This window comes from Nematocida homosporus (assembly GCF_024244095.1).
Source record: "Nematocida homosporus strain JUm1504 chromosome Unknown 4440, whole genome shotgun sequence".
NCBI lineage: Eukaryota > Fungi > Microsporidia > Nematocida > Nematocida homosporus.
Genome location: NW_026250620.1, coordinates 1 through 14,275, shown reverse-complemented (window position 1 = coordinate 14,275; position 14,275 = coordinate 1). Strand labels below are relative to the sequence as shown.

At 40.7% G+C, this 14,275-nt stretch overlaps 8 protein-coding genes across 8 annotated transcripts; 2 read left to right on the top strand and 6 right to left on the bottom strand.

Moving 5' to 3' along the window:
• Positions 1-581: 581 nt before the first annotated feature.
• NEHOM01_2322 (uncharacterized protein) lies at positions 582-3,980 on the top strand (the record flags this gene model as incomplete). The annotated part of the gene is made up of 1 exon (XM_051491200.1): positions 582-3,980. The coding sequence occupies one exon, from the start codon at positions 582-584 to the stop codon at positions 3,978-3,980; it is 3,399 nt and encodes a 1,132-aa protein (XP_051347160.1).
• A 590-nt stretch (positions 3,981-4,570) lies between these two features.
• Positions 4,571-6,856, top strand: NEHOM01_2321 (uncharacterized protein; the record flags this gene model as incomplete). The annotated part of the gene is made up of 1 exon (XM_051491199.1): positions 4,571-6,856. The coding sequence occupies one exon, from the start codon at positions 4,571-4,573 to the stop codon at positions 6,854-6,856; it is 2,286 nt and encodes a 761-aa protein (XP_051347159.1).
• A 521-nt stretch (positions 6,857-7,377) lies between these two features.
• Positions 7,378-7,734, bottom strand: NEHOM01_2320 (uncharacterized protein; the record flags this gene model as incomplete). Its single annotated transcript, XM_051491198.1, has 1 exon — positions 7,378-7,734. One exon carries the CDS (start codon positions 7,732-7,734, stop codon positions 7,378-7,380), a length of 357 nt encoding a protein of 118 aa, XP_051347158.1.
• A 175-nt stretch (positions 7,735-7,909) lies between these two features.
• On the bottom strand, positions 7,910-8,857 carry NEHOM01_2319 (uncharacterized protein; the record flags this gene model as incomplete). The annotated part of the gene is made up of 1 exon (XM_051491197.1): positions 7,910-8,857. One exon carries the CDS (start codon positions 8,855-8,857, stop codon positions 7,910-7,912), a length of 948 nt encoding a protein of 315 aa, XP_051347157.1.
• Positions 8,858-9,244: 387 nt separating this feature from the next.
• NEHOM01_2318 (uncharacterized protein) lies at positions 9,245-9,553 on the bottom strand (the record flags this gene model as incomplete). Its single annotated transcript, XM_051491196.1, has 1 exon — positions 9,245-9,553. The coding sequence occupies one exon, from the start codon at positions 9,551-9,553 to the stop codon at positions 9,245-9,247; it is 309 nt and encodes a 102-aa protein (XP_051347156.1).
• A 443-nt stretch (positions 9,554-9,996) lies between these two features.
• NEHOM01_2317 (uncharacterized protein) lies at positions 9,997-10,386 on the bottom strand (the record flags this gene model as incomplete). Its single annotated transcript, XM_051491195.1, has 1 exon — positions 9,997-10,386. The coding sequence occupies one exon, from the start codon at positions 10,384-10,386 to the stop codon at positions 9,997-9,999; it is 390 nt and encodes a 129-aa protein (XP_051347155.1).
• Positions 10,387-10,696: 310 nt separating this feature from the next.
• On the bottom strand, positions 10,697-13,057 carry NEHOM01_2316 (uncharacterized protein; the record flags this gene model as incomplete). Its single annotated transcript, XM_051491194.1, has 1 exon — positions 10,697-13,057. The coding sequence occupies one exon, from the start codon at positions 13,055-13,057 to the stop codon at positions 10,697-10,699; it is 2,361 nt and encodes a 786-aa protein (XP_051347154.1).
• An 11-nt stretch (positions 13,058-13,068) lies between these two features.
• Positions 13,069-14,151, bottom strand: NEHOM01_2315 (uncharacterized protein; the record flags this gene model as incomplete). The annotated part of the gene is made up of 1 exon (XM_051491193.1): positions 13,069-14,151. One exon carries the CDS (start codon positions 14,149-14,151, stop codon positions 13,069-13,071), a length of 1,083 nt encoding a protein of 360 aa, XP_051347153.1.
• Between the last annotated feature and the right edge of the window lie 124 nt (positions 14,152-14,275).

The following is a 14,275-nucleotide window of genomic DNA, read 5'->3' as shown; positions in this document are numbered from 1 at the left end:
AGATTGTGATTTCTAATTCAAGATTTAATCGCGTTCGCTGCGATCAGTGCCAAGCCGATAAGTATTCCAGAACTTTGCCCCTGTAGATAACTTACTTTGAAGTGGAGGCCGGCGAGGACACCACACCATGGTATTGCGGTAGTATTGCGACAATATTGTGTATACCTTATCTATTTGGGTTGGTGTTGTGCCCCGGGGAAGGGATAGTACCTTTCAACCAAACATACTCAACTAAAGACCGATTTGGGTTAGTGTTGGGTTAGTATAACTTAAGTTCTCTTTATCGTACGTCATCTTGAGATCGTTCACTAATTCAGAATATAAATGCTAATCTGAGCTTGTGATTTCTAATTCAAGATTTTAATCGCGTTCGCTGCGATCAGTGCCAAGTCGATAAACATTACAACACTACACTCCTGTAGATAACTCACTTTGAAGTGGAGACCGGCGAGGACGCCACAGTTAGTATTAGAAAATTCGCATCTTAATCAACCCAATACTAACACAATCCTAACACAATCCTAACACAATCCCAACCTAATTCAAAACCATTATCTTATTTGTTGTTTTTAAGCAATCTGATGCCATCTTGTCTATCTATATTTTTATTTGTAAAAAACACAACGCTATCTTTACTTATGAAGAATTTCCCATCTCTACATGCTCAGCGTAACTTGAAATGTCCATTAAAGCCTTCTAAACCAACACCAACTCACTACCAACTCAACGCAATCCCAATCCAGTGGGTGCTAGTAATCTTATTGGGACTGTTGAATGGGATTGGGGCGGATAGTAGTTTACTAGTCTATCCGATTACCCCTCCAACCCTACACACTATTGGGTTTACGTGGAACATGTCTGTCGACTTAAAGATTACGCCTTTCTCTTCCTCGCCACTACTAGAATCCGCGTCTCCGGCTATTGGAACTTCGTCTCAATTGGCATCCACAAAAGACAAAATAACCAATTGGGTGGTGGAATGCCCGGGCGAAACAGTCACATTTTCCCTGCCGGCTAATCTAAACAATACTCTTGCCAATCTTGTTTTGGCGCATTTACAAACGATTGTCGTCATTAAGACTAAAGATGCTTATGTTCAGTACACAAAGAGATGCCAAATTGATCACCTGCTAGCAATGCAAATTCTATCTCGAGTTGTTAACCTGTTTGACTGTCACAACCTGCATCTTGACCTGATGCCGGGCTTGGGAATAAGCCAACCCAATCCTAACCCATGTGATTATACTATCTGTCACAAAGAAGCTCAAAAGACTTTTGACCGCATTGACTATAAGGTGCTGTGCACACTAACAAGCGAATATGACATGAACGCAGTCTTTACAGAATTCTTACGTAACAAGGTTTTCTTGCTGCGGCCAATTTCAGGCATCAAAATTCCCGATGGCCACTGTTGCAACCCGGCCTTCCTTAGCCGCTTACCGCTCACCAACAATTACGCCATCTTTCTTAGGCCGACATGGAATGATGGCACTACCTCTAAACTTAATTTCGGGTTTCTTCAAACGTCTCCTCCTATGTGTAATAAGATTCATGTGCGTTGCAGCGAGAGTTTATATGATCGATTGGCCGGACTTGAGCATGCGAGAGTTAAATACCCCAGACTGATTCTGGAAACTACGTGGAAAGCTATTATAAACGATAGCACATTCAATAGAACTCCGCCCCAAACAATGGTTGATATTTCTACCATTCTGGTCTTGGATGTTGACCTGCTTGCTATCGCGCAAATAACTGATGCATCCACAATCACCCAACCTGCCCGGCCTTGGATTGAGGCTAACAAACTTATTTGTGAATTAAACTGCTATGTGCCATGTAAATCCATCTCCTGCTACCAAGGGGCCTTTACCCCTACGGCCTTTGCCAAGTACGGTGTTTTAGTCAAACAAGTCGAGGTAAGGTACTCAAAGGACCCCAGAGAAGACTTGTCTACGTCTCTTAGTTTACTCGTGCCTCGCATGCAAACACACTACGAACTCAACTCCATTCAGTGCTGTGGTGATGCACTCAGTGGCTCTTTTGAAAGGATTAAAGATCCAGTTGACATCACAGTTGAAGTTGAAGATGGCCACTTTGCCTACAGCTACTTCTGCCAGCACTTGCGCTACACCATTATTAATATTGCCGGTCGGGAAGAGCCAAGCCCAACAGATGCCTACCAATGCACTCAGATTCTACTGCGCTTCCGAAACATCAATACTCGCGAGCTTCGCATCTCAAATGTGCATGGCAGTATTAATCTCGCCCCCAAATGTTATAGAACGCCCTTGACAAGAGATTTCGGCAAGTGCAAACTCAAAGCCAACAAACTAATACTAGCCAATACTACTCCAGACCTTATTGACTGGATACTATATAATTATGAGCTGGTCTGTCCCATAGAGATCTACCTCATAAACCACCACCTCACAAACCTTGCCATTGCCAAAGTTCTTGCCCGTAAAGAAGCCCGCAATATCTCCAAACTCGTGATCGTGGGTCTGCGTGGCTTAGCTGAGTTTGAGCCACCTAGCCAGCCAAGTAGGACCAACAAGTTCCCACTGTTTAAGTATGTATTGAGTTCTGAAGAAAACGACTTCGCCCAAGAACTTGCCCTGCACAAACTAGTCTTGCTGCCAGAAGATATAGATGTTGACTCGCAATGGGTTAGTAGTGGGTTACAGTTCATCAGAGCCCATGGTGGGCAAGTTCTGTCCAGCCCAGTCGAGGAATACGTGTCAACTTCATTAGCCCAATCTAACTCAGCCAACCCAATGGACACAACCGGTACCACTCCTTACAACACCACTCTAGCAGCCTTCAGTTCCACTTTACGGGCCATCAAGGCCTTTACTATGCGATGTCTGTCCTGTCCAGCCGAGGAAGATGTGCCAACTTCACTAAGCCAAGCCAACCTAACTAACTCACTGGACACAACCGGCATCACTCTTTACAACATCACTCTACCATTCTTACAAGCCGATCTTATAAAATACCAAGCCAATATAACAGCCGGCACCAACAAGGAATCTGTGGAAAGGTTATTCCTGTGTTTCGCCAAGACCCAACTCTTAACTGAAGCCGATTTGGCGACTATTATCCGTTGGGTGGGATATCGATTTAAAGACATACTAGCCCTGCACTTAATAAAGGCTGTGTTGTCAGAAGAAGAGCAAAAGATCATAATCAAGCGCAACTACTGGATTCGTACTCAACCATCACTTAAAACCATCCAAATAAGCAACACTCAACCCAATACTAAAACCAGCCATATTCAGCTAGTACTCAAGCCATATCACACTCGTCTGCTCTTGAGTGTCTCGCTTGATCCTTCTAAAACCATTAAAGTGCCATTGCCATTGCTGGATCTGCTTGTCAAACACATTAACGCACCCAACGACACCCTTACCAAGCTCATTCAAAACATTCCCTCTCTTAATGCAGCCATAGAGGATCTTACCAAACTCAAACAACTCAACACGAATGACACACCCAAACAAGTTAACTGTGAGTACAAGAACAAAGATACACAACTTGATAAACTTAGCTGTTTACACTGCCAAAAAGCCCTCTATACCCCTCAAACTCAAACTCAAACCAAAGACAACAACTCAAATGGCAAACAACCCACCCAAACAGCAACTAGCCTATACAAATTCACTACACTCTGCTATTTCCCCTGTGAACACTTTTTATGCGATCTGTGTGCAGATCAGAAGCTCAACTACAAATGCTCAGTCTGTCTAAACTCACTTCCATCTGAGGAGATTTACCGAATTGTACCCTTATCTCCAGCTCAAATTATCCTTGTCAATGATCACACTAAAAACACGGCGACTGCTCACAACTGGCTCAAAAGCATGGAATTTCCAGACGAATACATCTACTTCTGCGTATCTCATAAAGACATGGCTGGTTTAGACCGCGATGGCTCTATGTCAGCCATTATCGCCCCCTTCTATTCAATTCATATCATTTAATGCTGTCTAACTTAAATAAACATCATAGCCCAACCATCTAGCAATGCTTTGTTCAACCCAATACTAACCCAATGCCAACCCAATGGCACTGACCGCAGCGAATGCGATTAAAATCTCGAATTAGAAATCACAATCTCTGATTAGTATTTATATTCTGAGTTGGTGAACGGTCTCAAGATGGCGTGCAATAAAGCGGATCTAAGCTATAGTAGCATATTCATTGGCTCGGCATTACTAACCCAATAGAGCACTCCTTCTTAGAACACGGCACTAACCCAATAACTAACTTGACTAAAAACAAACTCAACTTAATACTAACCCAATAGGACATTAGAAGCATTTTAAGAATGTGTTGATACTATGTTGAGTTTGGATTGAGTAAAGTGATGTTATAGATTGAGTAAAGTGATGGTATGGATTGAGTAAAGTGATGTTATAGATTGAGTAAGTTATGAATTGAGGTGCCTTATTAGGGGCTAAGAGTATGGTGCTGAATTAGTTAGTATTGGGTGGGTTAAGTTAGGTTAAGAGAGTGTAATTTGTGTGAGGTAGCTGGTTTTTATCTACTTTTGGTTTTTGTAATATATCTAATGAAAGTTGTTGTTGGTTTGAGTGCCTTTATTGTTGCTATGTTGACGTTGGGCTGGGTTAATGGAACAGATTTAGATATGGACCTGGCCGTGTTATCTATAAATCAAAAAGAGACCGATAACGTATATGGTGAACATATGGATAGTGAAAGAACTGACTTAATTAAACCTGAGGAGGTGGATACGACAACAAGCTTAAGCAATAATTGTGACACTACCACAGGCCATGCTCCTGATGCCGTTCTGGAAACTCTTAACAAGGTACTTGTCTCTTACTCGGAATCTTCATATGGGTCGAAGCCGGCACCGCGCCAAACAATAGATTGGAAAGTTAGTACAAACAAGTATAACAATCAACAATACGATCTCGAGCCTGTATCTTTAGAGGAGCCAGTTCTGTTTGTGTGGCCTCATAAAAAGAACTCAAACCCAAGAGAATGGCGCAGTACCCTAGCAAAGTCTATAGCTTCAATTCGTCTTGGCAAACTAGTCATTCGCAACTTAATAGAGCAAAGACCAATGGAACCATATGCTTTGTTTTTTGCCCTGATTCGGTTACTAGATACTAACGAGATTTTATTGTACGAACTGCCCAAGGCACCGTGGTCTCCGTATCACAAGACGAATATTGATGTACAGTTTAGTGCCTATTCCAAGGCAAGCCAGGAAGCAGGCCGGCCTTCAAAGAGTTTTGCCCATACAACAGTGGCTGTTTACGCCAAAACCTTCGTATCAATTGAGCTCGCCCGCTTGCTATACGACTTCATAAGGCCAAACCGCTTCATAGTCATCCATTCATATGCCTATGCCGATCCAGAAGAAATTAGATTGGCAGGAATAGGATTTCGGACTACTTTGTTTGGCACTAATTTATTTGGCACTCAATTGGAGGCTGTTAGTTTATTGATCTCTGAGATTATCACGGGATGTCCCCTGGTGGCCTTTTGTTTTTTGACCTATCTATCTGTACACAAAGAGATTGAGCTTGTTTTGGACATTGGCTGGTTGAATATGATAACTATTCCCCCTAAGCACACCCACCCTTATTTATCACAACGCCAACATCTATCCCCGCACAGCTTTTCAGCAGGTTTCCCCGCAGACTTTATTTCCCATACACACACTCCTTCTATCGACCCCCGTGCTTGGTCAATCTTAAGCTCTTTGGTTCTACAGATGCCATACCAACATGCCCGGATTACTTACCGTCCCCACTTCAACTTTCAAGGCCGTTCATTCCCAATTGAACTAATCATTTGGCTCCTCAATGCTATCTATGGCATTAAACCGGATGTTGAACTCTCCTTGGTAGGATTCCACCAAGCACAAGATCTCTCCCATTTCCGAACCACGTCATTTGTTGCCATATGCACACTTGGCCAACTATCAGTCTATTGCTGCGGTTCAGCGTTTATCAGCACATTCCTCGATGCTATTGCTACAGCCAACTCGCTCTGTATTTATCTTTATGACATCCGGCAAAATTCCGATGTCAAGAAGATGCTACAGCACATCACCCACCCCAAACAATTGGACATCATCTTTAACTCCTCATCTATCCGCTTTATATTAATGTATCCCTATCCAAAGTTTCCTGACATCCACGATTACATACAACGACTCTCAGCTCGGCTTATTCCAATTCCCCACCATCAACCTTACAATATTAGCTACACACTTCAGGAGTTCATTAACCTTTCACTCTGGGCCTACCACCCATTCCCATGCCCGGAATTGATTGCCAAATCCATGCCTGATGATGAATCTACTCGCCATCTTGACCCCCACATTAATCGCATGTTCTGCTTTCGGACTGTTTTAGTTTCCTCTTCCCAAGACTGCCAAACCGCTATCAGCTATCTGGACTATATGCTCAATTACATTAGGAACACCATCCCTACAGACAGTACTCCTACTCCGTACCATCATCTAACCGACATCACTTTCCGATTAATCAACATGACCTACCATGACCTAAACCTTCTAATTCTAGCCATTATCCAATTCATTTTCAAGCTATACCCAACTATCACCAATATCACTATTACTGGTGTCATAGTCTCCTTAGAATGCCAAGACCAGCTAATTAGAGACCTACTAACCCAAAGAAATAACCATTTCTTCTCAGCCCCAAACGTCCAACTACCCGATCTCTACCTTACTACAATAAACACCAACAGCCAAACAAAGAACCACTACATATTTACCCAAGATCTTACTAAGAAAGCACCCCGAGGCACCATCATTTATCGCGGCAACCCCGCCCTACCCCACATCACTCAATAAACACCACCTTATTCCATATCTCTTTCTACTTTTCAACTTAATCTTATCTTACTCTTATCTAAATACTAACTTGATCCTATCTTAATCTTATTTTACTCTTATCTAAATACTAACTTAATCTAAACCTAATGTGGTGCGTCATACTTGAAAACGCGCCAAGATCGAAATGTTAGACGGTTTAAATAAAGTTGAAATTCATATCTCAAAATAGAAATACTAAATCCAACTCAATACTAACTAAAATCCAATTCTGAACAAGATTTATATATTTCATATTTATGCTAATCTCGAGATACTGAAACTATCAGTGATTATCGATGTCATTAAAGCCATAAATCAACAAGACAAATATGTTAGACCACAACCAATCTGATCTCTGGTGGCATTGATTTCCAAAGCAGGCAAGCATTCTTATGATCCTCAAGAGTAAGTTATGCTTGATAGTCTTGAGAAAGATGTGATAGAAGTACAAATGGTGGAAGTAATTGGCACTGATGGTTCTGAAAGACCAAAGGGAGTCTTTATAAAAGGACATGGTAGGAATTGGCATCTAGACACAGAAAAGTGCTACAAACACGTTCGAGGCCATTATAAGAGCAAAGAGATGCAAACACAACAGGATCGATTATTGCCAAGGATAGATCAGAACGAATAAAGGTGTTTTTGACTAGTATACTAACCCAATCCAGATCTAAGAAGTCTAGAATGCGGTTACAAAAGAGTAGATTGTGTTTTTGATAATTTCCTAAAAAGGAAGAACGAGAACAAAATGACGCCATCTTTTCTTTAGTTTGGCATGCGATTTCCAAACAGTCGCAAAATAGTGCGAACTTGAGTTGGGTTAGTATTTCTATGTATAGTATCCCAAAATGAAGCATCTTTATTACTTTTTCTCCTATATCCCATCTCGAAATGGTCACTTTCGGGGACTTTATTATTTCAACTTTGGCACACGTGTCATGCTTGGCGCTCCACACCAAATACCATCATAATAACATCATAACACTAACTAGACCTTTATTAAGTTGAGTTGGCATTGATGGCATTGGCCACTCAAGCATCCACATACCCCAATTTAATATCGTAATGTTCACGGATCAACTTAAAGAAAGCACGCCAAAACACACGATTATCTAAACTAGTAAGATCCAACTCAATTGGACATTGTCGCTTCTTCTTTGGGACGTCTTCTAACAGAGATCTAAATCTATCTATTGATTTCATATCAAATCTGGTTTTACTCGTGTCAATCCATCCTATTCTGATTATAGGACTATCCGCAATCCGCAGTATATACAATAACAGCTCAAGTTGGTCTAGTATTTCATTTTCCAATGTCTTTCCGAAAATCAGTATCCCAGCCGGACTGGTGATCTTTTTCAAGGGCTGTAAAGCTTCTAGGCACTGTTTGTAGGTTATCGATTCCTCATTTGGCTTAGTACTAGTTGAGTTGAGAGTTGGGTTAGTATTAGTTGGGTTAGTATTGGTTGGGTGAATATAACAGGCGCCCGCATCTATCATTGGTATATCGTCTGTATCTTTATCGATGACTTCACATTGGGTTGGTGTTTCTTGCAATTCATCCAAATAGTCTACTGGCGCCTCTATCCGCCTGTTTTCTAGTATTTGCCTTCGATCTTCTACTGAACTCAACTTAAGAATCCAGTCGGAGGAGCCATCTGGATTAGGACATTCTACTAATTGATCATTTAAAAGAGGTCGAAATATATCCAGTCGTTCCAAACAATAAGCCATTCTTTTCATCTTCAACCGTGATTGGAATTCTGGCATTTCGGTATTGGGGTTATTTAGGCCAGATATATCAAAACTACCTATTTCTGTCCATAAATGGTCTTCAAGTATATAGTTAATTAAGCTGCTTCTGAATAAGCCATTTAGCCTGTCCTGTATTGCATCTAAATTAGTATTAGGATTGCTATCACTATTGCCTACTACCACACCAAACCACACTAATACTAACTTCAAACTCATTCCTGGCATTCCTTTTTCTTATCTCTTCATTTTATTAAATTTCAAAAGCAACCATCACTATCTCAACTACAACACTAACCCAATACTAACATCACAATACTAAGCCAATGGCCTTATCTTAACGTCTATTGATGAGTTAGACAAACTCTATGGGTTGGTATTTGATATGATTCGAATTCTCTACTAACCCAACAATAACCTAATACTAATACGATCGGACAATGAATAAACGATTTGGTGTGAAGAAGGAGTAGTGGTTGTGTAACGGCACTACACTTATCTTCACTTACCAACTCAATACTAATACCTTATCTTATCAACTTGTCCTAACCAAACCAAACCCAATTTATTAAGCCTAACCCAACTCAACCCAACCCAACTCAAACCTAACCAAACTTAACTCTTTCGAAACCTACCCATCACACGCTCCATCAAACCGCCACCCCCTTTGCGTACTATCTCTTTTGTCACCTTCTTTGTCACTTTAGCTACTGCTTTCTTCTCTACTCTCTCCTCTACTCTCTCCACCACCTTAGCCACTGCTTTATCCAGTACTTTATCTACCAATGACCCTACTCCGCGTCCCTTCTTCTTTTTCCCTTGCGCTGGATTGCTGCATAAGCAACCTTCCCCACTAAATACGACCATCACTCCGATCACAATAAGAACGAATTGAACCAGTCCTGCTTTTGAAGATATGAACATACAAATTTGCTATCTCAAATGCTCCCTTATACCATTCTTATCAATTTGATTTATGCCACCTAACCCATCTCAATTTACACCATTTGCTGACTCTTCTTATAGCCCTTTTGCTCACCACCACTTAAGTTAAGTTAAGTTTAGTTGAGTTACCAGAACTGGAATATACCCCTCTATATTCGCACCTGAAACCCACTAATGCCTCTCCACCACCTAACTCATCACCTAACACTATACTGCTAATCTCGTAATTTTATTTTAACAACTTTGATCTGTTTGATTTGGCCCTTGCAATCTTCACCTGCAAGATTTCATCCTCACTCAACCTGTGCCAATTTACTCAAGTCATTCACTCAATTCAATACCAACTCAACCCAATACCAACTCAACCCAATACTAACTCAACCTATTTCACTACATATCAACCTACCAAAACCTATTTAAACTTAACAGGATACTTTCTTAAGGTCTAACCTGCTGTACGCTTGGATGACTAATTTGAGAATATCTCTCCAGTACTCGATGGTATTTGTCGTATGTATTTGTAAAAGAGTCTTTCGGGCACTTATGTTTTCTGGGAGGCCGTTGAGTAGGTAATCTATGCCATCTAGTATCTGCTCGGTCTGAAGACTTTCGTCTAGCCGGAGATGGCCGTACAGATGTATTTCTACTCGAGGCATGTCTAGAACGCGCAGCAGCAGAAGAAGCAACTTAAAAGATGCCTGGCCATACTCCAACTGTAGGCCCTGAATAACTATGGGCGCCTGGCTTGTGACCTTCTGCAGGTGATCCAAGTCCTGGCAACAGTTGTTGTACTCGTTTTTATCCCAAAACATAGGAATAACAATGTGTTGAATTGGTATATGCGCTGGTTCACCGTTTAGAGCCACTTGATTTGGAGTTAGTCTAAGACTCCAGCTGGTCGTATTGTCTTGGTTCTGGTGAGTTATCCAGGCAACATCGCTGTTTTGATCAAACTTGTTTTGGTCGGGCCATGAAGTTACAATGTATTTATTAAATGCTCTCTTATTTATACCTTCAGATTCTCAGAAAGGATAAATAAGACTTGATTTACCATCTAAGGTAAATAAGTATTTTGATCTCAATTTATGTCACCTTGGTGTAAACCAATTTGTGACATTCATGTCATACAACATCCCGGGGCTTAACCTTTAGTTGGCTAAAATTCCTAACAAGTATTCTACCACTTGAATCTTTAACTTCATAATTGTTTCCTTCCAGTACTTTCGTTACTGTTCCTACTTTCTCAAAATGTTTATCATCTTTCCCCTTTCTAACCTCTTTCCTTATCAAAACTTCTGTTCCTGGTTCATATATCTCCAATTCTTTCTCTTTGAACTCTTTCGCATATTCTTTCGCTCTTTCCAGTATCTTCTCTTTGTTCTCTGCTTTCCTAGCTTCTCCTGGTGTCATTCCTATTCCTCTGTGATAACAGTTATTGTAATTCTTTACTATTCCTCCTAACTTCCTCTTCAATGTTCCTTTCGTCTTATTCAATGCTACTCTTAAAGTCCTAATTACTCTTTCAACCCTACCAGTACCTTTGTGATGGTATGGAGGTCTCAAGTAATGTTCTAGTCCTTTATCCTTTATCCATTCTTCTACTTTAGCATTCTCAAACTCTCTTCCTCGATCCGATATTATCTTCTTAAATTTCATCTCTTTAAGTACATCTTCCAAGAATGTTATAATCTTGTTTGGTGTCTTAGTTTCCGTTATCTTGGCCCACACATATCTAGTGAAATAATCTATAACGATCATGACATATGAATTCTTATATTCCATTAAGTCAATCCCAATCATCTCTCCAGGTTCAGTGGTCACAATATATTTATCCGAGTGAACATGTTTGTTATCTCTTTCAAGACATGTCTTACACTTCTCTAATATCCCTATCAGATCTTTCTGACTCACTTTAAATCCCTTTTCTTCCAATTCCGACATAATACTTTTCCTATGGTTCAGTTCCTCATGTATCTTCATAATAGATTCTTCTGTACTCTTAGATATGATTTCGTTTACCTTAACTTCTTTGGAAATAGGTAAGGATCTTGATAGTGCATCTGCAATTATCATCTCCTCCCCCGGTTTATAATGCGGAATAAACGCAAATTCATCTAAATCATTGTACCATCTTTGTATCCTTCGATTTCCAAAATCATCTTTAGTTCTATAACTTATGATGGCTTTGTGATCTGTATACCAATCGAACTCCTTTCCATATAGATAGTGTTTACACTTTCTCATTGCCCAAATACCTGCCCACAACTCTTTTTCCGTTATGGTGTATCTTTGTTCTGTCGGTGATAATGTTCCTGAATAGTATCCTATAATTCCTTCTTCCTGTCTCAATATCGCTCCTACGCCATAATCTGATGCGTCTGTTTCTAATATAAATCTCTTATTCATATCTGGAATGATTGTTTCTGTCGCTTCTATCAACTTTCTTTTCGCTTCCTTGTACGCCTTATCTCGTTCTTCAGTCCATCTGAATACTGCTCCTTTCTTCGTCAATTCATACAAAGGTCTCAATGTCACTGAGATATCTTTCATGAATCTTCTGCTATAACCAAGCATACCTATAAATTGCCTTACGTCTTTCACTTTCTCTGGCGTCTTATAATCAACAATTCCTTGCACCTTACTTTCATCTGGTCCTATCTTATTCTCAGATATTTGATATCCTAAGAATTTAACCTTCCTTTTCGCAATCTCTACCTTTTCCCAGCTCAAGTCTAATCCATACTTATGAGCTCTACTTAACACTTCTTCCAAATGCTTCTTGTGTTCTTCAATCGTGTCTGAGTATATCAATATGTCATCAATGTAAATAATACATATTCTTCCCACTAATCCGTCAAAAATGCTTTCCATCTTCCTTTGGAATATGTTTGGTGCATTTCTGTACCCCATCGGTAACACTCTATATCTGTAATTCGTGAATCCCAGTTTCAGTGTTGTCTTCTTTCTGTGCTCTTCTTTCAACGGTATCCTATAGAATCCATCCTTGATATCCAGCTTACTAAATATCTTCTTTCCCCTAATATGATCTGTCAAATACTGTATGTCCGGAATCGGATAATTATCCTGTTCCGTCATGTCATTCAATTTCCTTAAATCAGCACACAATCTCCATTTACCTGATGGTTTCTTCTGCATCGATATAGGACTTAACCATTCCGATGGCTTAGTCTTCTCTAAGAATCCTTGCGCTTCCAACGAATTTATCAACTCTTGCGCCGTCCTATACATATGTGGTGTTACTCCTCTCTTCACGCACACTACCCTTCCTGGCGGTGTTTCCATTTCTGCTGGTTCTATTACCCCGTCTTGCGGTTCTCGTTCAACTGCCTCCTTTATCGCCTTGAACTCTTCTTTACTCAGTTCAGAGTCTACCTTTACTCCTGAGTTTCCACTATAGGTCTGCACGTACCCTACTTCTACCGCTTCCTGACCTGTCCCTTTAATGATCTTATGGTCATCCATCTCTAGAATCTTCAGTAGAGTTCCCCTCCAATGAGTAACTCTTTACCGACTCTATTTTCACTTATCATTACTTCGTGCTTTCCAATATGCCTATCTCTATAGCGCATTTCCACAATGATCTTTTCCTTACAGTCCATGGCTCGTCCATCTGCTGTTTTTATCTGCGTCTCATTTCTCTTCACCGTAATCTCTTCTCCATTTGAAAGTAATACATCTATTCCTTCACGTCCGATTACGTTTATGTCAGATCCCGAGTCTTTGATTCCGTCTAACTCTGTGGCTCCTAATAACACTTTAGTCATGTAAAGGTTGGATCCTTTATTCTTGCCACTTTGAACCTCTTGCGCATTCTTCTGATCATTTCCCGTACGATCCTTCCCAGATCGGCAGTCCCTACTTAAGTGGCCTACTTTGTTGCACGTATAACACTTGACTGTCTTCTTTGATGTTCTTATAGGCTGTCGTTCCCTTTTATGTTCGGCCTTCCTTCGATCAATCTCCTTCGCTAGCTCCACCAACTCCTTAATGTTAGCATTTCCCAGGTAAGTGACCTTTCCTGCGAAAGCTGGTAGTTCCTTGAGATACAACTTGAGTTCTTCCCAAGTCGATTCTCCTGTGCACATGCGTAGATGCTCTTCCTTAATCCATTCGTATGCCGATCCCGATACCCATGGTTTTACCCCTAGGTCCTTGTTAGCCCTTCTTCTGTGCTTCTCGAACACCTCCAGAAGTCTCCTTCTGACTTCTTCCCAATTTGATTGCACTTCCTTAGTCTCCGATCTCACGCTAACCTCCAATGTTTCTAGCTCCTCTAGAAACTCCTTATTCTCTGGTCTCTGTCCTTGATACATTCCCAATCGAATGTATTTTAGCCTGTCTGGAGCCGCAGTCTCGCTCCACACCTCGGAGTACGTTTCCACTGCTTCTTCAGCTTTACTGAATTGTCCAGACTCGCCTTTCACGGTAATTCTCTCGAAAGCGGGTACTACTTTCAACTGTATGTCTTCCCTTCGGCTTCTGTCAAGTTCACTGCCAGCGTTTCCATGGAAATTAGGATTATCCTCAACATTTCCTACTTGTTTTGGTCGGGACATGAAGTTACAATGTATTTATTAAATGCTCTCTTATTTATACCTTCAGATTCTCAGAAAGGATAAATAAGACTTGATTTACCATCTAAGGTAAATAAGTATTTTGATCTCAATTTATGTCACCTTG